This window comes from Filobasidium floriforme, assembly GCF_021052385.1.
Source record: "Filobasidium floriforme strain CBS 6241 chromosome Unknown HD553scaffold_24, whole genome shotgun sequence".
NCBI lineage: Eukaryota > Fungi > Basidiomycota > Tremellomycetes > Filobasidiales > Filobasidiaceae > Filobasidium > Filobasidium floriforme.
In genome coordinates, this window is record NW_025763645.1 from 1 (window position 1) to 26,580 (window position 26,580).

The 26,580-nt window shown below is 55.2% G+C and overlaps 6 protein-coding genes across 6 annotated transcripts; 2 read left to right on the forward strand and 4 right to left on the reverse strand.

Annotated features, from left to right (window-relative positions):
* Positions 1 to 881: 881 nt before the first annotated feature.
* HD553DRAFT_345368 (uncharacterized protein) lies at positions 882 to 1,802 on the reverse strand (the record flags this gene model as incomplete). Its single annotated transcript, XM_046183087.1, has 1 exon — positions 882 to 1,802. The coding sequence occupies one exon, from the start codon at positions 1,800 to 1,802 to the stop codon at positions 882 to 884; it is 921 nt and encodes a 306-aa protein (XP_046033435.1).
* A 613-nt stretch (positions 1,803 to 2,415) lies between these two features.
* HD553DRAFT_345369 (uncharacterized protein) lies at positions 2,416 to 9,323 on the reverse strand (the record flags this gene model as incomplete). The annotated part of the gene is made up of 4 exons (XM_046183088.1): positions 2,416 to 2,614; positions 2,718 to 8,049; positions 8,123 to 9,142; positions 9,209 to 9,323. The coding sequence occupies 4 exons, from the start codon at positions 9,321 to 9,323 to the stop codon at positions 2,416 to 2,418; spliced, it is 6,666 nt and encodes a 2,221-aa protein (XP_046033436.1).
* Positions 9,324 to 12,845: 3,522 nt separating this feature from the next.
* On the reverse strand, positions 12,846 to 16,377 carry HD553DRAFT_128129 (fungal-specific transcription factor domain-containing protein). The gene is made up of 12 exons (XM_046176565.1): positions 15,858 to 16,377; positions 15,561 to 15,744; positions 15,324 to 15,461; positions 15,073 to 15,222; positions 14,902 to 14,985; positions 14,628 to 14,833; positions 14,447 to 14,560; positions 14,046 to 14,365; positions 13,856 to 13,974; positions 13,652 to 13,752; positions 13,435 to 13,582; positions 12,846 to 13,358 (listed from the first exon to the last, which is right to left on the reverse strand). The coding sequence occupies exons 1-12, from the start codon at positions 16,080 to 16,082 to the stop codon at positions 13,102 to 13,104; spliced, it is 2,046 nt and encodes a 681-aa protein (XP_046033437.1). The 5' UTR covers positions 16,083 to 16,377; the 3' UTR covers positions 12,846 to 13,101.
* A 378-nt stretch (positions 16,378 to 16,755) lies between these two features.
* HD553DRAFT_362765 (uncharacterized protein) lies at positions 16,756 to 18,865 on the forward strand (the record flags this gene model as incomplete). Its single annotated transcript, XM_046184003.1, has 9 exons — positions 16,756 to 16,945; positions 17,024 to 17,187; positions 17,250 to 17,254; positions 17,300 to 17,363; positions 17,434 to 17,508; positions 17,591 to 17,830; positions 17,910 to 18,187; positions 18,294 to 18,641; positions 18,727 to 18,865. Coding segments are annotated over 9 exons (1,503 nt in total), but the record flags the coding sequence as incomplete, so codon positions are not given.
* Positions 18,866 to 19,245: 380 nt separating this feature from the next.
* Positions 19,246 to 21,856, reverse strand: HD553DRAFT_300396 (uncharacterized protein). Its single transcript, XM_046178634.1, has 9 exons — positions 21,528 to 21,856; positions 21,351 to 21,427; positions 21,031 to 21,248; positions 20,771 to 20,945; positions 20,356 to 20,686; positions 20,119 to 20,286; positions 19,908 to 20,029; positions 19,662 to 19,833; positions 19,246 to 19,597 (listed from the first exon to the last, which is right to left on the reverse strand). The coding sequence occupies exons 1-9, from the start codon at positions 21,824 to 21,826 to the stop codon at positions 19,405 to 19,407; spliced, it is 1,755 nt and encodes a 584-aa protein (XP_046033439.1). The 5' UTR covers positions 21,827 to 21,856; the 3' UTR covers positions 19,246 to 19,404.
* A 758-nt stretch (positions 21,857 to 22,614) lies between these two features.
* Positions 22,615 to 26,488, forward strand: HD553DRAFT_128164 (uncharacterized protein). Its single transcript, XM_046176566.1, has 6 exons — positions 22,615 to 22,735; positions 22,964 to 24,035; positions 25,298 to 25,307; positions 25,383 to 25,423; positions 25,497 to 25,509; positions 25,574 to 26,488. Exons 2-6 carry the CDS (start codon positions 22,980 to 22,982, stop codon positions 26,266 to 26,268), a joined length of 1,815 nt encoding a protein of 604 aa, XP_046033440.1. The 5' UTR covers positions 22,615 to 22,735; positions 22,964 to 22,979; the 3' UTR covers positions 26,269 to 26,488.
* The last annotated feature ends 92 nt before the right edge of the window (positions 26,489 to 26,580 follow it).

Genomic DNA, 26,580 nt, shown 5'->3' on the forward strand with positions numbered 1-26,580 from the left:
ACCCCTAACCCCTAACCCCTAACCCCTAACCCCTAACCCCTAACCCCTAACCCCTAACCCCTAACCCCTAAATCACTTAGTCTTTCCGACTTTGAGATCTCTGCTGCTCTTCACCTGAGGACGCTGTGTCCTGGGCACAAAACGATGTGTGCGGACTGTGGAAAGGAGAACGAGCTGGGGCATGATGACGTGTGCGAAAAGAGACCGAGGTGGAGGGTTTCTAGGCACGAACAGATCAAACACGTCATGGCGGATGCTCTAAAGTCCTCTGGTAAATTCGGCACGGTGGAAGTAGAGCCGATGGTATCCGGCGGAATGAACCGTACGGACTTGAGGGTGTTTGGTAACCGGGAAACCGGTACTGGACCCCAAGAGTTCGACCTCACGGTCGTCAGCATGGGAACACTTGAGGCCCGCAAGTTCAAGTGGATAGGCGAGGAGAAGCACGAGTACAAGGGAGAACTCCAAGCGGTTTTGGCGGTATCAGCTGATGCCAAGCGGAAGAAGTACGAGGGGAAGACAAAGACCCCGTTCCGGCCGTTGGTGTTCAGCATCGGCGGTGCTCAGGAAAAGGAGACGCTCAAGGTGTTCCAAGAATGGCAAAAGGTCATGTCCGAAACGGCCTTTGGATTCATGGGACGCAGGATCTCCCTCATCCTACTGAGAGCAAGGACCCGGCACTTTGCCACATGAGTAGATACTTGACAGACGGTGTCACTACTGCGTATAGATTAGTTGGATTGTGGAAATGACTGCTTTTGACTGTGAATGGCCGAATTCTCGATTTCTTAGATATTTTCTCTATTATCAAACACCTTCTCTTGTAAATTGAACCTTGAATGCATCCTAGATCTATCATTAAAACCCCTAACCCCTAACCCCTAACCCCTGAGCAGAGTATCCATGCCATCGCCATCCAGAACACGGTCTGCGTGTCCGGTCTCCCTGTGAGTGCAAAGCCGCTCGCGCGCAGAGGTGCTACAGACCTTGCAATCGATGATCTGTTGAAGCTGGGTCTGATGCACATCAGATCGAGGGGTACGTCGTGGGCCACCGCTCTTCTTGAGTGGAGGTGGCCCCGAGGATCCCGACCCGGAACTGTCCTGAACGGCGCCATCGAGGCGGTCTCCGTCTGCCTCGACGCTGTCACGCTGTCTCTTGCGATTCGACCCGGGTTCCTCAGAAGAGGTGGGATCCTGACCGTGGCTCTGTCGGTAGGCGCCTCGAGCGTTCACGAGATCGATCGAACTGATGAAGGGGGTAGCCGTTCCTCCATGACGACCCGATGCAGCGTCTTTGCAGCGCTTGTCCCAAGCCGTATGGACCAATTCCAATGCCTCCTCCTTACTCGGTCCGGCCAAGAGCAGCGAGTTAAGAGCACGCAGATACTTAGGCGTAGGATCGGGAGGCGGTTTCATCTGATCGTGTCGAAAGTTTTCAATCCCGTCGAGCTTCCATCCTTGAGCTATCTTTGTGGCCATGTTGATGACATTCTGACGGTTGTGAAAGAACGTTGCCCACTCTTCGATGGCTTGAAGAGCGGCCGGAGCGACTGGTCCTACGGCTCCGAGCGTTGAAGCGGACGCCGAACCACCGTTCGGTACGAGGTATTGGTAGCAAAGATGGGCGAGAGCGAATACGGACTCGCAAGGACGAGGAAGGGATGCCAGGTGGTCGAGACAGATACGCTGGGCTTCTTCATGGGGCAGCTTTTGTAATTGGAGTGAAAACTCGTCCAGCAGGTCCGGAGAGCTGACGAGGCGGAGAGTGTCGGGTGCTAAAGTCTCGAGTGGATCCGGCATGGTGATTTAGGAATGCTCGAGTGGTGTCCATCTTGAAGGAAGGGGGACAACCCCAGTCGAAACGAGTCTGGCTAGCTTTATATATATGCAACGGGAAGTCTTGAAAGACGTTCTTGACCATCGCACTGACGTCAAAAGTTCTCTATGACGTTGAAACGATCTACGTCATACCTGACGTCATGTGTAGGTGGATAGAGGTCTCTTGAAACGACCTGCACAAGAATGCGTCTCTTGCTCTCGTTTCATGCGATTCATATGCATCTGGCAACTCGCTACAGCCATGGTCAATTGACGATCGAAAATCTCGAAATCGGCCATCTCCGGCCCTCTGACCAAAAGTGGAGGTCATGTTCGGAACCGAAAGTGCGAGGCCGATCGAATGGAGAACTTGTGGAAAAAAATAGGTAACAGACGACATCGCGGACCGCAAGCGATGTAGACCACGGCAGAGCATCGATCGACAATAGAAATGAATATTAATCATAGTTGAATGAATGCCACGGAACAACGATCGACAAGCGGCTGCCACCGTGCGTCTCGTTCGAATTACGCAGACAAGAGTAGTGACACTACTCCGCCGAATTCAATAACCTCTGTACTTCTTCGGGACGGATCAACCACTCGAGCCAAAACTCGAAAAAGTGTGGAACATGTCCATAGTGTTGGCGAGGTTCAAAGAACCATTCCCGAAGCAGATCAAAGTCAACCGCACGACCCCTTGATGCGACCTGGTCGATGTGGTGATGTTGGCCGATAAGGCGGATCCAGTCGTCCCGGAGAGCAATCGTGTGAATGATGTCGGGGACGAACGACTGCAAAGGACACAACCGTGTGAACGGACGTTCGCCGCATTGAAAGCAACGGCCACCTTGAAACTGAAAACGACGGGGGAGGGTGGTCTGCGGGCATGCAGACCTCTGATGTCCCTGTCGAAGACATTTGAAGCAAGAGCTTGACGGCCGTGTGGGACACGCAAGTTCGCCGTCGGTATGCCAAAAGTCCTGGCCCCGTTTGGCGACGAAGCAGACCCCGCAAGGGATCAACTGGGAGTCACGTCGATCAAGTATGCCCTGGCGGAGAGATTTCAACCAAGCGGCGTAAAGACGGTCCAAGAACCGATCCACAAGCTCGTGATTGCGTCCGATAGGGTTGATCTGAGGCGGCAAAGGAAAAGGTTGCATGACGACAGACGACATTGGGACGGGCGGCCTGTCGTGTGGAGGAACGCTGGAGGAGAGCAGCGATCCGCCCGTGGAAGGAAGAGCCTCCTGGAAAGAGAGGGGTTTTCCCGCTTGCGTTTCTTCCGGAAAGGCGACCTGGTTCCAAAAGGAAGGACACGCACCATAGGAAGACGATTTGGCCGATACCGAGTCCACCGGTGATGGCCGAGCGGGGGCAATGCCAAAGTTCTTCGAGACGCCTGGCCCAGATGGTGGGGGTGGCGTCCGTTCGCCCAGGAAGGACAGTCCCGGAAGACGAGGTTGGTCGTCGACAGTCTCCCCAGCGACCGAATCCACAGCATGGCCTGGTCTCTCGGCCTCAAAGGCAGGATGAGCCAAAAACCTCTTCTGGGCCACCGATTTACCCGTCTTCTTGATGGCTAACGAACTCTGGACGGGCGGATCGGCGCTTGCCAGGCTGGACTGAACAAAGGGAGGATGATGTGAGCGCTTCTTCGGTGCCGGGCGCCTTGTAACCGGCCGTGCCTCAGGTTCGGGGGAACTCGAATCGATCACGATAGGCGACGAAGGACTGTTGAGCCTACGGGTCGGGGCGGGAGCGGTCTCTTCAACCTTGATGACGGTTCGTCCACGACGAGTTGAACCTGTTGCGATCGGCGAAGGTGCGGGAAAGAGGGGCTTGAAGCGACGGACCGGCTCAGAAGACTTGAGGGTCGGGGCAGGCAGTGGAGCGGTGACAACTGGAGCCGGGGTCGAAGCCGTGGGTTCGGCAGGACCCGAACGGATACCAGGGCCAATGACAGTCGATCTTGCTTGAATGAGGCGGCGGTCTTGCACCAGACGAAACGGATGCGAAGGATCCCGAGGGTTCCGAGCTTCATCAAGCTCGCTTTCGCATAGCGAACAGAGTTCCGTACCTGGGCCCCCTGTGAAACACGAGGAAGAAATCGAGTCGAGAAGGGTGGTCAGTTGACGCCGTATGCAGTCGCGAGGCTTGCAGAAAATCTTGTAAACTTGTTGATAGGGCGATAGCGGTCCCGATTCGTAGAAAACGGATTCCAGACCCTTCAACAAACTTCGTTCGAGATCAGTCAGAGACGGATCCTTGTCGGCTGCGTTTGGCACAAAGGGGTCCCTGGACCGAAGAGGCGGGATCATATAGATGTCTGCAGGAGATCCATCCCGACCAGCCCGACCAGCTTGCTGCGCGAAATCGACAACGTTGAAAGGGTTCCCGACAAAGAAGACCTTGCGCACATGAGGGCAATCCACACCTTGGCCCAAAGCAGAGGTGGCGAACATGATCTTGCTGACGCCAGTCATCCAGTTGGCGAACGACTTGTTCTTTTCCTCGATGGGAAGCTGAGCGTGATACAGCTCCGAAGGCCAAATTGCGCCGGCATGCTTGAAGAAGGCGGCGTGGACGTCGACCATATCTTTGACGTAGGGGATGTAGACGATGATCCGTGTCGGGTCGTCGTTATCGCCCGTCAGACAGCCGTCCAACTCCTTCGCTATAAAGGCAACCACTGCCTTGTTCCAAGCGTCTGTCGTGATGTTGGCGGAAGAGGAAAGAGCCTTGTCGTCAACTTGGAGGTATCGAAGGTTAGGCCGGTTAGAGGATGCGCGGACCACGTAGACGTCGTTGATAGTTGTATCCAACCATCGAGCGAGGATAGGTTCCCAGTGGGGAGGCAGCGTTGCCGTCAGCCATAAACTCGGAACGCCTTTGAGGTTCAGCTTTGCCTTGAGGTGGAGCAGCGCTCTGAGTTTCTGCCGAAAGTTGACTTGAAGAAGAACCGTATGAACCTCGTCGATAACGATGCGGTCGAGCATCTTGGCGGCATGAAGCGACTTGATGAATTCGCAAAAATGGTCCGAGGTGATGTTTTCGACCGCAACGTAGACGAGTCGAGGGCAGGCTCCAATCGTAAGATCTGCGCTGTACCGGACCACATTCAGACCGGTTCGCGCGGCAGTAGGCAAAATGTCTTCAGTGAGGCGCTGGTGAAGAGAAATCATGACGGTAACCCCCTCGGAAAGCAACGATGGTAGCCAAATGAGCGTACTCTTACCAGACCCAGTCGGATAGATGGCCAATACGTCTTGGCCCCGATGCAAGATCACGTCCAGGGTGCGAAGCATTGACGGGTCCTTGAATCGAGCTCGATCGTCACCGAGAGCCGCTTGCAACCCTCCCACCAAGCAAGGATCCGTGACTCCGGAAAGGGAGACCTTTTGTGCTAGAGGAGGCGGCCCAGACGTGACCTGGGCGGTGGCCCGGAACAATGCCTGACGGACCTCCTGCTCGAGACATTCGATGGCAAACGTGAGAGCGAGAGCCAGATCAGCCGGAGGGGTCTGTTTGACGTTGCCATCGACAGCGGCAAGTTGTTGAGCGAGACGTCGTGCGTCTGGCGATCCGCTTGCGGGAAGGTCGTTCATCTTCTTCGGGTTGAACTTGGGACCTAGCCCGATCCACCCCTGCCAAGCCGTGCATATCAGATGTTGTTGCAGCAAACGTTCGGCCATGCCGTTCTCGGGCTCCTCTTGGTGATGCGCATAGAGTTCCCGACCCGTCCGAGCCGTATGGTTGGCAGCCAGTTCGATGAGCTCCGGGACGGTGCTCATGTCGGAGAGTTCGGGCGAGATGTACTTCCTTGCGAATGCTATACATACATGGCGATAGTCAGACATCGACAAGGGAAGGTCTCCTACCGTCTGCATAATGTGGCGAAACCTCGAGGTGAGGAAGTGCCCAGGCAATATCCCAGTATGAGTGGCAAAAAGGTGGGTAGACAGAGCGTCTGACGGTGAATGACCTACAAGGCCATCGTCTAGGCGCAGCTTCTGGGCAAAAGCGCGGGCGGTCGGAAGGGCGAATGTCAAGTACCGAATCAAAATCGCTCCGACCCTGTTGCCAACGTATTTGGGGACCGGTTGACCGAATCCAAAGACGGCGGTCTGCTTGGTATAACGGAAAATGAGAAACAACCCGTTGGGGTCGTGGTATAAAGATCGGTGACGATCTCCCGTCTCCGAGAGCAACAGCGTATTATACTCGGCAGCGCGTGAAGGGACGGCACAGGCAAGGTGAAGGGCCGTAAAGAGTAGGCCGAGGAAAGTCTTCTGATGGTCGAGGTATCTCAGCATCCGTTGGCGGTCCAGGAAAACAGTCCCGTCTGCCAGGGTACCGTAGAACTTCTTTTGTAACGGAGGAGACGAGGCGATGGCCTGGAGGACTTCGGCATGCTTTTCGTAAAACTCGTTGCCTGTGTCCGTCATGAATGAGTACCCCAACGTCTCTCTGCGCAACGTGTCGGCTACTGGCAAGTTCGAGTCTTGATCCACGAGTGAGGTGCCCAATCCCAAAAGCAATTCTTCTTCGAGAAACTCGGACAGCCGCGTGACGATACGACCGGCAGCAACGGTCAAGCGCTGCTGGGTGACGGAAATCCGGCCGATCGAAATGTAGAATTGGGAGGCAGAATATCCCATCGTGAGACGAGGTGGCAGATCGCGGCGTGCCATCCGAGCTGTGCACAGGGCACGTCGTACCCAGGCAAAGATGTACTGGGCGTTGTCGGCGTGACAATACTGCTCCAGTATCTGCGCTTCCGAATCGTTGCATGTGATGCTGTCGTAAATTTCGCACGCTTGCGTCCAAAGTAGCAGCCGGATCGAGTATTGCAGGTGGGCAAAGACACCGGAATAGTGGTTCGGTGCGATGAGCTGAACGACGTCCGATTCGTCAGCCAACTCAGCAGCATCGAGGTTGTCGGCTATCGCTGCTTGATCCCCGTCCTCTTCGGAAAAGAAAAGGTCCTTTGGCCGATCCGAGTCGGACGCATGGCTCTGAACGGTAGACGAGAGCATGAACCATTGGAGCGGATCGTGCCAGAGATCCTTGATCTGATATGCGGTCTTGACCAGTGTGTCGAACCAAAGATGGATGCAATCCGAAATCTCTTCTTGCTGAGGAACTAGCATCTCCGCCCATGGCACAAGTCGGGAAGGTGCAGAATCGACGGCCGAGAACCGGTCCCGCAAACAGAGGAACTGTTTGTGCACCGGAGCCTCGATCTGCCAGTCATGACGGTTGCCGCTCGGTTCCGCAAGACAGTGGCTGGTATATCTCAACGTGACCAAGATGATTCGCCGAAACGTCTTGGCGTAGATGCGGCGCGAATCCGGTTGAAGCGCTTGGAATTCGCTTCGTCCAGAGTGTGCGCTCTCCCCTTTGAGGAGCTTACGGAACGGGACGCCCATGTTTCGAGACAGGGTTTTGGCCCATCCGTCCCAGACTTTGTCGGCGTGACGATAGAGATAGGTGATCCAAGGAGCGTCGGTATCGAGCGGCTTCGGGAAGCCTAACCGAGCCAGATCGAGCAAACCAACAGTCTCCAGCTGGGTATCCCAACCGATCTGACTATGAAAGTCGCTCATTTGTCGGACTCCGTTATTGAGATTCGCGAGCGCGTCCTTGACCTTGGGTCGACTCATCGATATGAGCGGCCGCATGACCGAGGTGAACTTTGGGAATCGGTCGACCTTGGGCACCAACGGGTTCGTGGCCTTTCGGGCCACTACACACCAGGTCGACGGGTTCAAGCCAATGGATTGGGCCCAGATCATCTTGTACGGTTTGCCAATCGGTTTGTCTTCCCCATCACGTGTCCTGTTGTGTTCTTTACGCTGATGAGCATAGAGGTGAGATACCCCGGGAGTCCGGTAATCGCAAGCAGGATGCAGACATTGGAAGACCTCCGCAATAGGTATTCCAGAGATGGGTGGGGGTAGCGGAGCTTCAATATCACGGGCTAGATAAGAATCTTGCAGCAAGCCAGATTGAACGTTCCCTAACCGTTCGTTGATTTCGATGCGGACAGAGTGGAGGTATTCGGGATGACTTTGGTCCTTGTGAAACCGTCGAAGGTGGGTTATCAATCGGTCCAATGTGGCCTGATTGTACAGGGGCGATGTACCCGTATGTCGAGGATGGGTGCAATGGGCTACGCCCACATGCATATTGAAGAGGAGTCCGAAATGGGACAAAGCTGGGCTGACTACGGAAAGAATGAGAACAGCACGGGATGAGAATTCATGAAGAGTGGTGCGCGAGGCATGTTGTAGACTGACCGTATAAAACATCCGAATGAGGGGTGCCGTCGAGTGAACCGTGTGAATCCGAAGGTTGTTCAGAATCCATACGAAGCTTCATAAGCTCATCCTCGATTTCGTCAAACTTGGCATCGGGGTCGTCGACCGGAAGAGTCGAACCCAGCTCTTGCACCGGAGCGATATCTTCATGAGAACAGCCAGCCAGGATTTCTCGCCCAAGATCTCGTGAACTGGGCATAGGCATTTCTACGTCCGGTACCGAGGCAGCGGGATACGACCCATTTGCTTCAACCGCCCAGGGAGTGTCTTCAGCCTGAGGTGGCATCCAGTTTCGAGTGCCATGGGGATCATCCTCCCAAAGTGTAGGAAAGGCGCCCACAGTGCCGAAAGAAACAGCATCCCTGCCGTGCTGATTGAGATGAACCGAAGCGGGAAGGTGGGGGACAAAAGCAACGGGAGCGAGCTGAGGTGACCGAGGGGAGGTGCTGGTCCGGACCTTCTTCTTCGGAGACGGACTATCCTCCCACTCCGGAGTGTCGGATTTGGATGTTGAAGACCTGGGCGAACCTCGACGAGGAGAGAGCTTGACATCTTCTGCGGCCCGCTTGGAAGCAGCCGAGTCTACTTGTCCAAAGGAAAGCGTAGATCGGCCGGGAGGAGGAACGCTCAACGACCAAGAGGGTACGTTGGCGAGGAAGGCGTCCTCCGGGGTCGAGGAGTCTCGAGAACGACGTTCCTCTGCCGGAGCTGGCTGAGGAGTAGCGGGATTGATGGGAAAGGGTTGGTCGAACCCGAAAGGATCCTCGCCAGCAGGTAGGTGAATGAAATCATCGATGTGGAAATCATCCTGATGATAGTCTTCATGGTGATCGTCGTCAGAAAAATCGCTCGACAGAACGAGATCTGCGGTCCCAAACTGCACGACAGACGAACAAGCCTTCACATGATTGTAGAAGGTGTTACGTTTGGTGTTACTATAGCCACAGTTGCAAGTGTAAGCGGAATGAGGGTCCGGCCCATGACGAGCAAAAGTAAAACCTGTCGAAAAGAATCGTCAGATCAAGACGGGTGCGAGCGGAACCAAAAGGTCAAGCGGATACCGACCGAGGCAGGTAACCGATCTCAACGAGTGTTGGCGCGTGTGGACCTTCAGAGTTTGGGGAGGAGTAATAAGGGCCGGGCAGTGAGGACACTGAACAGGTTGGGAAGGGGCAGGCATGGTAAGGAACAAGGAAAGAGTTGAGAAAGCTGGAAGGGAGGAGGGTGACGAGGAGGTACAAAGACATACGCGATGAAGAGTGGAAGCTCGATGAACATCCAGGATAGCTTATATGGAGACACGTGAATCACGTCGCGAGTCGCGCTGATGAGGACCTCGAGTTGACAATGTAAACATGTTCGTCAGTTCGCAGAGTGCGGGAATATGCATTTCTTTCGGGATTATAGAATTCTAGGTGAGCAGGGAATGTCAAAACGCATTGCAAGTGGTCGAGGGCCGACAAAAGCCTCGAGGCATCGCAATGTTCGAGTTGAATGAGAATGCTGTCTAAAGTAGGACGCAACGGGAAATGCTTGCTTGCGAAATATCCTGATGTAGTCAACAAGAGGCTCAGCGATTGTCAGTGGCTTACAGCGGTCGCCAAAAAGGGTTGTTGAGGAGTCCCGGAGTGCCGAAGGGGAAGGAGCAAGTCGCGTGAACGATTGCAGGCCGGGGAAAGAACGCGTTCTTCTTGACGCAAAGGTATGAAAAGGCAACGAGCAGCGAGCAGCAAGGAAGGATCTGAGGCTACGAGGCCAAGGGAGAGCGAAGTGAAGACATGCAATGCAGCGGAAGCAACTGGGCCGGCATGACGGGCGAGTTGCTTCCGGTCGATGCGAAAAAAACGAGAACGGAAGACGTAAGTGTGAAAGCTATGAATCTCGTAGTGACGGTCATACGACACCGCGGAGAGAGTATCAACCGGGCGAAAGATAGTCTGTCGACGTGTGTCGTGCGAAGAGGAGAGGAGATCAGGATTATCGGCTGAGTCGAAAGAAGGTAAGAGCGGTGCGAGAGCCGGATGACAACCTCCGCGAAAAGATATAGAATTGTAGGACAGGTGGGAGTTATGAACGGGAAGCAGCGTAGGGAAGCTGTGAGAGGACGGAGGTAGACGTATCAGTAAAGGGTGATCAGCCCAGAAAACGGTGTAAGAGCTCGTAATGTACCATGGCCTTGAACAATCAATGGGAAAGACAATGATTGCGATTCATGTCACGATTCGACCTAAGAAAGCGCCTGAACCGTGCGCAGCGAAAAGAGGGGGAATGCGCTGACAATGGAAAGTACATAGAATGCATAGTATAGGGCGTTCGACGTGTGTCGACTGGACTAGAGGAGAGGATGCGAAGATCGAGTAACCAGAAAATCGCGTGGTCAAGGATGGCAGCGAGATCACGGGACTCAGATGACAGTGAGCTTTAATCACCAGACGTCCGAGATCTAAGATGAAGAGTCGATGGCATAGGGGTCGTGGATGCGAAGAGATGACAGTGGACTTTGGTGGCCAGACGTCCGAAGATCGATGATCGATAGTCGATGGCATAGGGGTCGTGGATGCGAAGACAAGAGCGAGCTTTAATGGGCAGATGTTAGGGATTCCTGGGTTAACGGGAAACAGCATACATGCCACAAGAAATGTCGTGTGAGGAGGCAAAAGATTGAAGTTTGTTTGCCCAGGTTCGATGTGCCGAAAGTCGATGATCGGAAATCGATAGTACGGGGCAGTCGACGTGTGTCGCTTGCTGTGAGGGAGAGGAGTGAGATTCGGATAGAAGGTGGTCGGGGGGTCAAAAGTCGATGATCGAAAATCGATAGTACGGGGCAGTCGACGTGTGTCGCTTGCTGTGAGGGAGAGGATTGAGATTCGGATAGAGGACGGTCGGAGGGTCGAAAGTCGATGATCGAAAATCGATAGTACAGGCCAGATCGAAAATCGATAGTACAGGCCAGTCGACGTGTGTCGCTTGCTGTGGGAGAGAGGTTCGAGGGAGGATTAGGGGGTGGAGCGACGGTGCTCGACGACAATGACGGGCCGCTAGACGCGGTCGAAAAAAACAATAGCGAGGCGCGATTTAACTAGGCAAAGACGCGACGCTACTGGCGAAATATAGTTAGGTTGGTACACCATGGTGCAACACTGAAATCGCCATCCTACTATCAGGTTGTTGCAGAAACACGACAAACTCGCTCGCAATCATTGCAAAACACGTTAAACCTTTCGAAATTCGCTCAGAGTGCTCAGTCATCGCTAGGGACGTGAGACAACTTGAGATGGGTGGTCTGACAGCTGAACAAGCTGGCAAAATTGCCTGGACTGTTCTCTGTCCCACAAACAAGTGTGGGTTGCGTGTTTTCCGCTTGTCTTGTGGGGGGGCACTTTAGCTGCGAAAATTTAGTATTAGACGTGGACGCGAGGTCAGAGCTGGGTCCCGTGGCTTTGTTAGCCTTGTCATGACTCTGAACAACAGCTCAACACGTTGCTGTCCGCTCACAACCTCCCCGTTCTCTCGGAATCATCACTAACCCCTTTGCAAGTCGAAACTCGACGTTTCAATGATTTCACTCAAACTCGAGTGCTTCCCTTGCTGCAACAAGCTTGCAAATGACTCTGAACACTGTCCTAGGTTGGTACACCATGGTGCAACACTGAAATCGCCATCCTACTATCAGGTTGTTGCAGAAACACGACAAACTCGCTCGCAATCATTGCAAAACACGTTAAACCTTTCGAAATTCGCTCAGAGTGCTCAGTCATCGCTAGGGACGTGAGACAACTTGAGATGGGTGGTCTGACAGCTGAACAAGCTGGCAAAATTGCCTGGACTGTTCTCTGTCCCACAAACAAGTGTGGGTTGCGTGTTTTCCGCTTGTCTTGTGGGGGGGCACTTTAGCTGCGAAAATTTAGTATTAGACGTGGACGCGAGGTCAGAGCTGGGTCCCGTGGCTTTGTTAGCCTTGTCATGACTCTGAACAACAGCTCAACACGTTGCTGTCCGCTCACAACCTCCCCGTTCTCTCGGAATCATCACTAACCCCTTTGCAAGTCGAAACTCGACGTTTCAATGATTTCACTCAAACTCGAGTGCTTCCCTTGCTGCAACAAGCTTGCATATGACTCTGAACACTGTCCTAGGTTGGTACACCATGGTGCAACACTGAAATCGCCATCCTACTATCAGGTTGTTGCAGAAACACGACAAACTCGCTCGCAATCATTGCAAAACACGTTAAACCTTTCGAAATTCGCTCAGAGTGCTCAGTCATCGCTAGGGACGTGAGACAACTTGAGATGGGTGGTCTGACAGCTGAACAAGCTGGCAAAATTGCCTGGACTGTTCTCTGTCCCACAAACAAGTGTGGGTTGCGTGTTTTCCGCTTGTCTTGTGGGGGGGCACTTTAGCTGCGAAAATTTAGTATTAGACGTGGACGCGAGGTCAGAGCTGGGTCCCGTGGCTTTGTTAGCCTTGTCATGACTCTGAACAACAGCTCAACACGTTGCTGTCCGCTCACAACCTCCCCGTTCTCTCGGAATCATCACTAACCCCTTTGCAAGTCGAAACTCGACGTTTCAATGATTTCACTCAAACTCGAGTGCTTCCCTTGCTGCAACAAGCTTGCAAATGACTCTGAACACTGTCCTAGGTTGGTACACCATGGTGCAACACTGAAATCGCCATCCTACTATCAGGTAGTGAGTTTGGCAGAGTGTGCGCGACATCGTCGCATGGTCTCGTGAAGATCGGCATCGTCTTCGCTATACATGGCTGGAAAATGACATCGCCCGGATCTATCGTTTTCAGCCAGAACCAATTCCGACAAAGTCATCGGCCTCCTCCTTCTCGAGCTGTTTGGCGAGAACCAACGCCAACGCCGTCCCGAATCTCCATGCCTTGAACGATTCCAAGAACCCGACGCCAAACTCGAGTACGGCTTTGGCGTTGGCCGCGCAAGCGTCCTAGTGCACGTGCATACCTAGTCGGATCATGCGTTCGAGCGATGCCGGACTTGGTATCGAACCTTTCTTGCGAGCAGCCCATAGCGCTAGCACGGCGATGAAAGCGCTTCCTGGCAGGTAAAACAGGTCGACCGAGCCCGGCGCTGCAAGCACGTCCAATAGATCGAGAGCATGCTTCGTCGCCACCTCGGCCTGTCCGGTCCCTGCCCAAGCTTCCAGATCCGGCAGAGAACGGCGCGCCGTCTCCCATCCCATCTCTAACAGAGGAGCAGTTCCAGTCAGCGACCGAGGGACCCCATCACCTCTACGGCGCCTGGCCGTTGCGAGACTCACTTCCTGCCGCGGTGAACAAGACGCGGATATTGACCGCGAGAGCGATATGACCCACGTGATAGAGCACTTGACCAGCCCGAACCATCGGATCGGCTTCATCGCCGTTGTGATAATGTGTACGCCAAGACTCGAGCGATTGTCGCAGCCACTGTCGAGCCGTCAGATTGACAACGTCAGCTGTCGCTCGTTTGTCTGCTCAAATAGCCCTAGAACCCACCTTGCGTCTGCCCTCGAAGCCGCCATGGGAGCCCTCGACCTCTGATAACACGGGCACGTGAACCCCGATCGAATGGTAGACGTCCGATTGCGCGCCGTACTCTGGTGAAGAGAGGGGGGGATGAGGCCGGGGGAATAAAGAAGCGACGTCGTGTCAGCGGAAGTCGACGGTACTGGAACAGAGATACCATCTCAAGCGACTCACCAAAGATATGATGCTGCAGCGCGCTTATCAAGACGAGCCCTCCGAACGGACTGAGCGATCGAATGGGTGCGGGACGAAGTTCGCGCGGTATCCGTATAGGTGTAAGGATGGCAGAGATGCTGCGACAAAAGCGTCTCAATCTTGGGCAACACTGCCCCAGCGTGGCTATGTCCTTCGCAAAATCACTCACGCAGAGGCGAATAAAGGCGACGGCGGGATGCCCGCGATCCCCAGCGAGTCGGTCCACATCCTAGCCGAGGTGGCCTGCCAGTAGACCTCGTCACACGGAAGCACCACGCCCGTCATCTGTCCCTGCGAGATGTACGCTGGAGTGTCGTGCATGGCCGGGAACATCGAGTCGAGCAGACATATGCAGGTCCCTAAGCGTTTACGACTTTCTGCGCGAGCCCACCTGAGCCAGCGTCCCGACGGATCGGTGCCACCGTTGTCCGTGAGCGCGAGCTGCCTCAACGAGGACGACGAGTTCAGCAGGTCGGCTCGTCGACAGAGCTGAAAGTAGCAGAGACACAGGATCAGCGGTCGGTCTCGGGAAAGGGGGCCTGATAGACTGATCCTCGATCGCGCACTCACGGTAACCAAGACACCTCGGGCCGCCTCTGCCATCTCGTAGCTCCGCTTGGTCCCACTCAACAATCCTGAAATGCAAGACAGCATCGAGACGTGGACCAGGTCGACGCTGCGCAGCTACATCCACGAAAGATCCGGGCTTTGAGCGACGTCCGTCCTGTTTGCCTGCTGCGCCATGACTCACGTTCGCACTGTCCAGTTCAAACAACACGTTGATGCATCTGCGAACGACTTCGACCAGCTCGGTCGAGAACGTCTTGGATCCAGGAAGCCGAGAGAACGTGGCTCCGAGCGAGATCATCGAGGCGACGAGCAGCGGATCGGCCTCGTCGATACGAAAAGTCGGGAGATGGATGATCGGCATCTGCGCCTCAAACTTGTCAAAGTACACTGTCGAGCATGGGACCCGTGAGCACGTCGCTCGAAACCAGGCCACCCCGGAAACATGCGACGCTCACGAGACACAAAGTGATTGATCAGGTCGAGCGATTCGGGCATCCTGAATCCCGATAGATCCGCTCCGGGTGCCTTCGTAGCTACGGCTACACGACCGGCCGACCTTGGCGAGATTCAGCTCAAGACAAACCACGAGGGTCGTCAAGGGGGGGACCAGGCGTGGACGAACTCACTCAAGCTCTGCTGTATCCGCGCCAGTAGCGTCTCCGAGATCCAGAACCGGCCCCATCTACCGTGAATACCCTCAAAGTCTGCTGGCAGGATGGACGGGATCGTTGCCCCGGCTCCGAACGGGATCCTCCCACGAGCATCCCAATTCGTAGCTGTCCCGTCGTTTATGGTTGTTTTCAGTTTTTTTCGGTGCACTCCCGATCAGCTTTCGCCCGATCCTCCGAATATCTCCGGAGCAGCACATACGACTCACGCCACTTGTCCTCGTCGCTACTCTCGATCGGTGGGGTCGCCGCTCGACTTTCCACCTGGACCGTATCCGACCCGACCTGCGGTTCTTCGATCGGACAGATCGACCAGGAATCGTTCAAGAACCACATCATCCCGTTGTCTGCCAGATCACAAGCCAGGGAGGTATAGCCGAAGGTAATGGGCCCCTTGCCCTGGTAAGCGTCGTCAAGGATCAGCCCCATTCTGTGTACCGACCTACCCCATGGCAACAAGTCGTCCGGCAAGAGCGGTCCTAGGCCTTCATCGTCCTCTTCCTCATCGGGGCCGTCTCGAGGCTCGAGTTCCGGTACCAATCGATCGACGCCCAGAGCCAAAGTCGGGTGCGATACAAACGTCCCGTCGAGGTCGATCGAGGGTCGAGAGGGATCTTCGAGAGCGAGACGCTGTGGAGCGGATGAACGACAAGCGGGAGGTGCCTTTTTTCAGTCGCTTTCACTCTGAGCATGTAAATCTGTGGAGATCGGCTTCGAGGCGAATCCCCATGCGGCTCACTGACCTTTCCCATAGGCTCATCTAACGTCGACGAAGCAGCCCTCTTGTTGGCCCCCTCTAACCGGCCGGTCTCCTCCTGATCCCCGTGAAGCTGTCCGTGCCGCCTGAGCAGATCTGATCGGGTGAAAGCCTTGCCGCAACCGGGAGCCAAGCATCTGAACGGTCTGACCGTATCGTCTGATTGTATACAATACAACGTCGACTCCTCAGACTCAGCTCGCGTGCCCATGTTTCGACCTTTTCAGCACCTTGGCTAAGAGCGAGGACGACGTACGATTCCGAGCGTGCCTCGCGAGGTTTTCCGGTCGACTGAAGACCTTGCCGCAGTGACAGCGACAAGGCTGTGGTTGTGGTTGTTGTTGTGGTGGGAGTTGGTTCTCGAGCATCGAGGTATCGATCAGGCTGGCCGTAGATTCGAGCCTAGGGATTGTCCAACTCGCAATTCCGAGTCTAGCATGTTAGCCATCGAAAGGTCGGCCGGTGATGTCACTACTGAGTTTGTCTCGCTGAGCATTGTGGTAGACTGACAGCAGTGGTCAGGGGGGGCCAAAGCAAGGTGAACAAGCTGAATCGGGAGGAACATCGTTCAGAAAGTGGGTCAAAGTGGACGCTCGCGGGCGAGGCGTGGGCGGCGACTTACGGCATCTCTTCTTCCACTTTGTCCACTCTCAGGGTCATGTGGTGGTGGCAAAACGTGGACAAGGCGGTCCGAGGGCGCGGTCGAGCGATCGCTATAACAGGTATGCGCGCTGCAGGATGGTCCAGCAGGGTAAGATCCCGAGTCCACACCTCTGCTTGATAACTTTCTCGCTGAAAACGTCGATCGTCCGACGTCAATCAAGATGTTCGTCCGACCCGTACTTTTCCCGCTTCCGATCAGACATCGGGACGAACATGGCGTCGTCGCGATTCCTCTGCGTCGACCGCAACGAGCGCAGGCCCTGTCGGCCAATCTCATCGGACTGTCGATAGAGATGGATCGATGGGACACTTGGGCGGGACCCGAGGTAGGCAAGCCTAACGTCTACGTCAAGCAGATGCTGCGCAACCTCGGCGACAAGGTCGGCTCGCCGCCCTGTATCCGAGTCGGGGGTGAGTGGGCTCGGAGTCGCTGCTAGAGGATCACCGTGCCTACAGTATACCTAACCCCTAACTCTCGTCCTCTCGCAGCCAACAGTCAAGATCACGGTATCATCAATCCAGACGTCCCCGTCATCGACGCCGACTTTGGTCCGATCAGCGACCTCGTCCCATTCCCCGAAGCCAAGACGGTCTATATCGGGCGAGACTTTTACGCCTTGTCAGGGAACTTCGCCGAGGGGACCAAATTGCAAGTCGTCTACCGTAGCCTCTTCCTAACGACAAAAAAAAACTTGCCAAGTATGGCTGTGGGAAGTGGGAGTGTACATGCTGATCGCCATACTGTGTCCCTTGCGCCGCGATTAGTATCTGGGGTATCAACCTTAAATCCAACGACATCGAAGAGACGGCGAGACAAGCGTCTCTTCTCGTGAGTCTTCCGAATCGAGGGGTCTCGTTTCTCAACCGAGCACGGAGTCGTTCATCTCGTCACTCTACAGGCCGAGACGTTCGAGCCGGCTCGAAATCGACTCCTATCGAAAGTGGAGCTGGAGTACGTCCAGATCGGGAACGAGGTGAGCGACATTCCGATTCCGATCATGGACACCCAACTCGTGCTGATCCATACAATTCACCGCGGGTTAACGGGTACAATAGCCCGACTTTTTCTACCCGAACCCGAGGGCCTTTATCGAACAGTGGCACCTAGCGGCAACCCGTATCAAAGACATCCTCCGTTTCGGACAACCAGGCGCTCCTAAACTCCAAGCTCCTTCTCTGGCGGGGATCAAGCCGTGCGAATGGTCCCTGGATGCCATCTTCGATCAAGGATTGTTGGAGGATGACGGATCGCTGATCAGCGATATCAGCGTGCACCATTACTTTGCAAGTCCCCGAGTCTGGCATTTCGGTCCTTTATGCTTGGCCCGAGAGAGATCACGGCTGACGAGTCGTTGCCATCGATATCTCACCTCAGGGAGCTCGGACGGGCAGACCTACCTCCCAACCGAACAAGGGCGACCTCATGAACAAGCTGACCATCCGGTTGCTCATGTCGCGCTTCCATCGAGACATCGCTCGAGCTGCTGAAGAAGGACTGACCATCATGCTGGGGGAGACCAACACGTACGGTCTACACGGAGTGCCCGGTGTCAGTAACACCGCAGAAGCCGCCATCTGGATGGTGGACTACGCCCTGCACTGCGCTTCGATCGGGTTGAGACGATTGCATTTTCATCACGGCGTCGGTTTCGAGTGAGTATAGCGCGCCCCGTGCTGGTTGAACGAGCGCCTTCTCCTCTCGGCTGTCCGCTGACTCGATCGGAGTTCCTGCCTGTCGTCTCGCTTCTGCGAACAACAGTTACAACCTCATCCAACCGATATCTGGGATCAATGACGGGACGGGAAAAGCAGACAGACCGCACGTCCTGCCATCATACTATGGCGCCATCGTCGTCAACGAGGCGATCGGCTCGACTGGACCGACGAGCATCTCCGAGGTGTATTGCAACCGTCCGACCCTCTCTGCCTATGCCATCTGGGACGATCAAGACGAGATGATCCGGTTGGTTGTGATCAACTCGGCGGTGTACCTCAAAGACTCTGAAGGCCCACGACCTCACGAGCCGATCCACCTGGCCGGGATAGGCGAGCGGCGACCTATCGTCAAGCGTCTCTCGACCCCCTTTACGGACGCGAGCACCGGCATGTGAGTCATCATGTCGTCATCGGGAATGGGTAGACCAGCATCTTGCGTGACATTCGAGAGACGCTCATTGTACCTCTCCTCCTAGCACCTGGGCCGGCGGACACTATGAAGATCCGTCTGGCGAGTTTACCATCGATATAGACTCGCGCGATCGAAAGCAAGAAATGTTGACAGATGACTGGCTCTCCCTGCCTGCGTCCGAGGTCGCCATTTTGTACTTTTGAGCATCGCATGCACGAGATATCAATGTCAACTTCTACAAATCTTGTCACCTCGGTGGGTCTGGGTCCTCTGTCGACTCGGGTCTACCATCACATCCAAACCGCCGCGCTTCATGACTCTCAGTAAGAATTAGCTCGGGGGACCGCCGACGCACTCGAAGACAGGTCTGGAATCGCCGCGGTTGCAGTACTTTTTGAAAGGCTTTCACCGCAGCAAGATGGAAGTGAACAACTTGGACACTATCTTACAGATTCGAGACCACGAGAAGTCACTCACAACACTTCTTCTCTCACTTGCTGCTCCAATCTCAACAATCTCGAACCCGCGCGTCGTCTTTCCGCCAAAAAACATTGAATAGCGTTCAAGCTTGCATTTTCGATTACTGATAGTATACAATGTACCGCCCCATACACCATTCTTCGAAACGGACTCTGGAGTCTCATCACATCTCAAGTACCATATTCCTGTTCCGAAAGCGCCAGATCAACGCGCCACTTCGCTTTGTCAATGATCGACCTAGTAGTCGAGATTGGTCATCTGTTCAGACGACTGGCGCGTGTCCGGGTCCTTGTTCGCTTTGCGATCGCTTCAACGTGACAACATCGATATCGGCAAACTTTCGAGGCGGAATCCCGGCGTGATAGAGTGCATCGATATCGATTGCGGATCGTCCAGCTGTCTCCGGTACCATGAAGAAGGCCCAGACGATGGCCAGCGCGGTCGTCCCGGCGAAACTGTTCAAGCGCACGCGTTCAGATCGTCTCGCCACAAGGGCTGGTGTCGTCGCCGCCGACTCACATGAGAGCAGTCTTGGCCCCGAGATAACCCGGTTCTTGGTAGATATAAGGCACCGCGAACGTAAGACCAAAGTTCAAGATCTTGTTCGTGAACAAGGACAGCGATTGAGTCTTGGCGCGAGCGCGAACGGATGAGATCTCCGCCGTCAGGGCATAAGCCGTTCCACCCGTCGCTGTTCAAGAGCGAGTGATAGCAGCGTCAGTGATCGTGGAGCGTCACTTTGGCAGAGGTCTTTAAGCAGCTCACCGAACAACTGCGTGGAGATGGCCAGGTTGATCAGCACGGCGACGGCCCATCCCGCGGCGGCGTTCGACTTTATGGCGAATCCGAGGCATCCGAGCGCGAGCATCAGGGCGAAATGCAATATACTGTTTTAACCGTCCCCAAGCCAAATTGATGTGAGTGGGATCCCAGGATGATCATACCATCGAGAGCGTGAGAGAGGACGGCCACGTACTGAAAATAGACAAAGAGCACCCGTCTCCCGACTCTTTCCATCACGTAACCGCCCAAGAGGAAGACGATGGCGCTGACGGACAGGCAACCGAGACTAATGTTGGTGGCCGTCGTAATCTTGAGACCCTGTTGTTGCAAAAAGTACAAGCCCTGTCCGGTGAACGTGTTGCTAAAAGAGAACCAGAAACACGATCAGCTTCGTGTGCTCGTCTACGACGCTGTGCCCGCCTGGACTGACCCTCCCGCCTGATAACAGAACCAGAGGCCGATCGACGTCAGAGTACGCTTCCGCTCGACCCCGTCCGCAAAGAGCTCCCTGAGGGTCATGGCTTCGAGTCGTGGCCGCATCTGCATCTCGGTCGCCACGGCGTACTGGATCACCGCGAGTTTCTGCTTGACAGCCACGTCGTCTTGAAGACCGTGAAGCCTGACCAGCGCCTTGGCCGCCTCTGCCGGTCGTCCCCTCTTGACCAGATACACGGGCGACGTGGTCGAGAACGGCAGCATGACGAGCGTGAGTGCCGGAGCGACCCACTGCATGGCCAAAGTAAACTTCCAAGACTTCCAGTCTACCGCCAGTAGTAGCAACAACAACGACCGATCAGTATCACCCCCGCCGAGTCGCAAGCGTTCATCTGGCGCGCATGACCTACCGCTCTTTGCATAGTGAATGACCTGTGATCCAGTGGTGATACCCAAGATGATACCGACGACGTTGGCCATGCCGATGGTGGCAGCGAGCGGACCACGAAGACGAGCAGGCGACGACTCTGCGATAAAGTTGGACGCGGCCACTTGGATGACGCCGAGGGGTATACCCGTCAACAGCTGGGTGTGTGTGGAGAGGCGCAGCGTACAGTATCAATGAGCCGGCGCCTGAGGGATTTCCTTGTGAACGAGGCCGAGGACCTACCTTTCCTGCCAGCAGCGTCTCTTTGGTCACCGAGGCCACCTGCACCGCCACTCCTGCCATCAAAAACACCGTCGCCGCCATGGTGACCTTTCGAGGGCCGAACCGGTCGAGGGTCCAGGTACACGAGATGGTACCGATGAACAGCCCGAGCGAGAACATGGCGGTCCACAACGAGATCCAGGTCGAGGCGATCGACAGACGTTTGGTCACGGGGTCGACTGTGCCGATGCGGGAAAGGCCGAGTTCGTTCCAGTTCAGTATAAGCGACATTCGTGATACCCGTCAAAGTTATCACAGAAGAAGAATTCGCTCTCTCTTACATCCACCGAACTTGATCAAAAAAGCCGGCATGGCCGCCGTGATATTCATCGCTCCATTATCAAACCCGTATCCGATACTGCAACGCAACAGATCCGCTTATAAGCTCGCTACCCTGTCCAAAAGCCCGAGAGGGACCTTTATGTACGATAGCTCAAATCATTCTTGACAAGACCTACTTGGCGACGACATAAGAACTGGAAGCCAGGAGCAACCTCCATTCCCTTCGACACTGCTGCAAGAGCGTATACCCGGCCCCTCGCCTTTGTTCCTCCAGAAGAGCGTCCCTCAAAACCTCGGCCGAGGGCGCTTCCGGCATGTTGGCGAGCGCTTCCGGGTACTCATAGTCTTCCCCTTGTTCGGCCTCTGCGCCGTGCATCCCATACTTGTCCTTGTGTTCGATATGAAACGTCGCACCATGCGTCTTCTCATCGAGGTCGTACGCCCCTAAGTCCTTTTCGGTATTATTCCCGTTCATCTTGGGTCGAGTCGCCAATGCGGAGAAATAGGTTGGTTGTGACAGGAATGATCAGGGTTAGGGGTCGAGTGTCTGAGGTCTGGGTGACGTATCGATGTGTTGCTAAAGTGTGCCGCTGAGACGACCTCGAAACCTCGACGACGAGGCGAGACAATGACGGCCAGCTGCGCTCGTTTATATATCTCGACATCCAACAGCCACAGGCCACAAAACACGCAAGAGAACTTCTGACCTCGAGTAGGGTGCCCCGCTCGGACCTATCCACCCTGAATAACTGAGTGGGGCTCAAATCCAATACAATCCGATCCACCACGTCCTTTCCTTCCTCATGCTCGTTTGCTCTCCATCCTTGGCGTGATAGAAACAAAGAGGAAACAAAGAGCAAAGTCTACCCGTCGGGGGTCGTCGAAACGGTCCGGGGGGGTGGACCTCGACACGCGCTTAGAAGCGCACCTTCGGATCTCAGTCCACCTTTGGTCTGTCCACCCTACTGTAGCCACTTTTTGCCACTTGCCCCTCGCAACGCAACGCAGCGGCCATCCGACACGACACCCACTTACCACCCACGCACCTCTTGTTCACGCCATGTTGTCGGTCACAAGTCAGACCGGCCTGTGTGTACAGAGCGATGGGTGGTCGGTAAGACGATGATATCCAACAGCAGTCACCGTCACGTCTTTCCCGAAACTCGGCTTTCCCAGTTGTTTGTCTCATCGCACACGTACCTTGCTTGTACACGTCACTTTTTCTACAACAACACGCACACATCAGCGAGCCTTTCGACCCGACCCCCCTCTTCGAATGTGTCCTCCCTCGGAAAGGGCCAGTCCCCCCGTCTGTATCGGCGAAGAGAGATTGAGATCTGCGGCACTTGACCATGTAACAGGCCACAGGGGTCTGTTTGACGAGGTGAGTAGTTGCGAGCAGCGCGAGCAGTGTGGTAAGTTACCGAGGAAAGGGTCATCGAGGTCGTCTGATGCCGTAAATCACGTCGGCCGAGGGCGCCGGAGTGATGATGTAACCCTGCAACTTGACCTCGACGTCGAATGATCTGATCAACCGACCGACCATAACATGTACATCGTCCGATGCGATAGTCGATTTAACGACCCGCAACATGACCACTCCCACTCACAGTGACCACAACGACGAGATGGACCCCAAGGACGGCTCGGAAGAACCCCCTGGTAGATGGCCCCGTTCACACAGCGAGTTGGAGATGGACCTTGAAGTCGACGTGGACTCCGAGGACGAGGTCGACCGTCATCTCCACATCGACAACGACGACGATGACCATGACGACTCTCGCCAACGCATTCGTTCACCCAACGACTACGACACTACTATTGATAGTCCCAATCGGTCCGACGTCGAAGCATCGACGACCCCCAAGATTCCCGCCGGCACATCCGAATCTCCCGCTCGTACTACCGGTGCTCAAGTCCAGGTTCAGGTGGAAGGCAGGAGAAAGACCTGGTTCTCCCGTCTTCCTTTCCGTCGACACATCTCACCACCTGCACCCGCACTGCCCTCAGACCGTGCAGAATCTCACCCAAATACAGAGTTGGATCCGCACCGCCTCCCTCTCCCTACAACCCGATCCAGATCCCGATCTAGATCTAGACCTCAATCACGCGCCTCAACTCCGTTCTTCCCGGGCCCATCGAGCTTTCCTATCTCAACGTCAAAGTCAAACTCGATCCCAAACTCGACCTCTACCTCAACCTCGAAGAACATCAGCAGCAACAACGAAAACGAGAATCACAGAACGGCAGGATTGGGTACGGCTACCGAAGACTTGGACCCGGAAGAGTCGGACGGGCAGGAGGAGGGGGAAAAGATGTGCCGGATATGTTTTACTGGGGAAGACTCCGACTCCGAAGCCGAGGACGACGATGACGACGACGATGAGGAAGAGAATAGCGGTGATATTAGTAGTAATAGTGATGCCGGAAAGAATCGTAACTCTGAGAATGCCGGTCTGGAGAACGACAACGACAACCACAACGGCAACGACAACGACAACGATAACGATAACGACAACGATAACCGCCACTGCCATACCGAGCCTAACAATCATCGAAACGTCGGAGATCGGACGCCGGACAAACGCCTTAGGACCGGAAAGAAACCCCCCAGGCAGAAGAAAGCAGCAAGCGGAGGTCTGGGGAGGTTGATCTCGCCCTGTTTATGTCGGGGTAGTATGCGTGTGAGTTCCTTTTTGCTTCTTATTTCAGATGTCCGGTGTCCGGTGTCCGGTTTTTCGATCGTCTGGGATGAGCGTAGGCATCGAAAGAGGGCGATGCTGGGCGGTTGGACGTAGTTGCAGTTAGACGTGGTTGTGGAAGTGGGCGTGGATACAGAAGTGGGTGCGGATATCGCTGAAGAGGTTCAGAGCGGGGTCGAGGCTGAGATGGGGTAGAAGACGTACGGTTCGAGCACGACAAACCTGCCTGGGGAGGTTGATAAGCCGGATCTGAGCCGAGGCGAGACATAAGGATGATGTGCGAGGGAGTCGTCTGTAGCCAGGAGGAGGCGGTGACGATCGCGTGAGAGAGAGAGACAGAGAGGGAGAACATCAGATGACGGTGAAACGAGAGGTATTTTGTCCGGATACTCCCAGCGGCGGATGGCGAGGCGCGATCCGTCAAGTCTCTCGTGACAACAAGATACATCCCAAGTACATCGACGGATGTATGTGTTGATGGACAGACCAGAGCGGATCGAGTGGATCGAGCTTGTGGACTGCGACCCGGGAAAAGTATGCGAAGCGGTCGAGGTGACGGACAGCATGTCCAAGAATGGGCCCTGCAGAGAGCAGCATGAGATCCACGATGAAAGCATTCGACACTACACGACCATCGCAACGAGGTCGATATCGGCATGTCAGCGGAATGCCTTCTATGCAAAGACGAGAGGATCAGGATCCTCTACGGTCCATGTGGACATGATCGAGACCTCGCCCGGAGATCTGGCGGGCGATCATGATATCGGTCATCATATGAATCGCATACGCACATCGCGCAGCCGGTGGTCTATCGAGGTGGAAGGGACAGCGAGACCTGAATGCTCGGCGAGGAGAGGAGCAGGAATATTCCAGTTCATCGAAGATATCGCCTCCGGACGGACGTCTGGCATCACGTCTTAGCTGAAAAGGTCGATCTGATTGCGAGACGTGTCTCATGCGAAACGCTGCGGTGGACAGCGAAGAACGGTACGCCCCTGGTGGACTTTTCACCGGTCCAGACGTAAACACGACCAGTCGTTTCGTGTGGATGCCAGAAGCGTTCGCGGTAGCAATTGGTGGTCCCGAACGCCGGTCGAATCATAGCATCTTTCGGGGATCGAGCTGAATTACGTCCGTTTTCTGCATTGGGGCTGACGCTTCGCATGTTGCTGCCTCGCATCTGATCTCCCGGATCTTCTCCGACCGCGATCTTTCCACTCGTCGCGATACGTGACTATCTACAGCATGTGCATAGTAAGTTGAATCGGTACGCGATCGTTGCCACCCGGTGATCCGTGCTGACCTGATCATCCTACTTGCGTTTCGTAGTCAGCTGCTTACAGCAATGGCGAGGTAAAGGCAGGAACAAGGTAGGCAATCGAGGTGGCATCTCGCGAACGGGTTTTGACTGAGAAAAATGACCTTGTACAATATGACCCGCAGAAAGCATACATGGGTACGTTCGAATTTGCCTGTCGACGCTGCAGACAAAGACTGATCTCTGTGACCGTCCCGAACAGAATGCACCCAGTGCAAATTCCGCTACCGACTCCGCCGTACTCGCTTCCTCGGCCTCGCCTCGTCTCCCATCATCCTCTTCATCACCTCGCTCATCCTCTTCCTAGTGCTGACGCTGGCAGTCGGATCGGGACTCCACTGGTTGATGCGATTCAGCCGATTCAGGAAGCTCGTCGCCGGACCAACCGAGCGACGCCCGAGGATGCTCAAGCTCGTGCGCAAGAAGAACAGGATCTCGCGGTGGCTCCCGTTCCAGATGGAGGACACGCAAGAAGAATTTGAAGCGGCGGTGAGGCAGGACCCGCTCGTGCCCATCGGTATCGAGTTGCCCGGCGGCTTTACCTACATGCAACCCAGCTCGGGCATGTTCGAGCTGGTCATCCGGAGCATGCGAGCGTTCGTCAACGGCGAGGCACGGGAGGTCGGCGAGGGCATGTGGCAAATGCTGGTCGATGCGGCGGAATACCTCGAGGTATACAAGGCGGGACACTATGCGTTGCTACCGTTCAGGCTGGTCTCCAAGCTGGCCATCCTGGTCGGTCTGGGTCGATTGGTGACACTCCTCGGACCCATCATCGAGCGGTTCTCGCTGGGCTTTTCCTTGATCGGCTCAATTTCTTTTGCCACCCTGCTCATCACTTCGAGCTTGATGGCGCCTTTCCAGCTGGCGAACAATGTCAGGATCGGACGAGGGTGAGTCGTTGAGGGCGGAGATTTCTGGGTATAGTTGCGTCTAACCGTCTTCATCCGCCAGCGGTGGCCCGTTCGGCTTGCCCATGGGCGCGATTGGGGGCCGTAGACGCGCTGCTCAAGCCAGGGTGGCTACAATGCAAACCGGTCAGCTTGGGACCGTTGGGATAGGTAGCCTGGTGCTGGTCATGTTTGTGTTGATGGGCGCCGTGCGGTGCGTCTCCAAGGTCAGCCGAGCCGCATTGGATTTCGCTGAAGACGTTCCCCTTCGCAGCGCCATCACCCAACTGTATTCTTTTACCAACTATCTCGCGGTCAT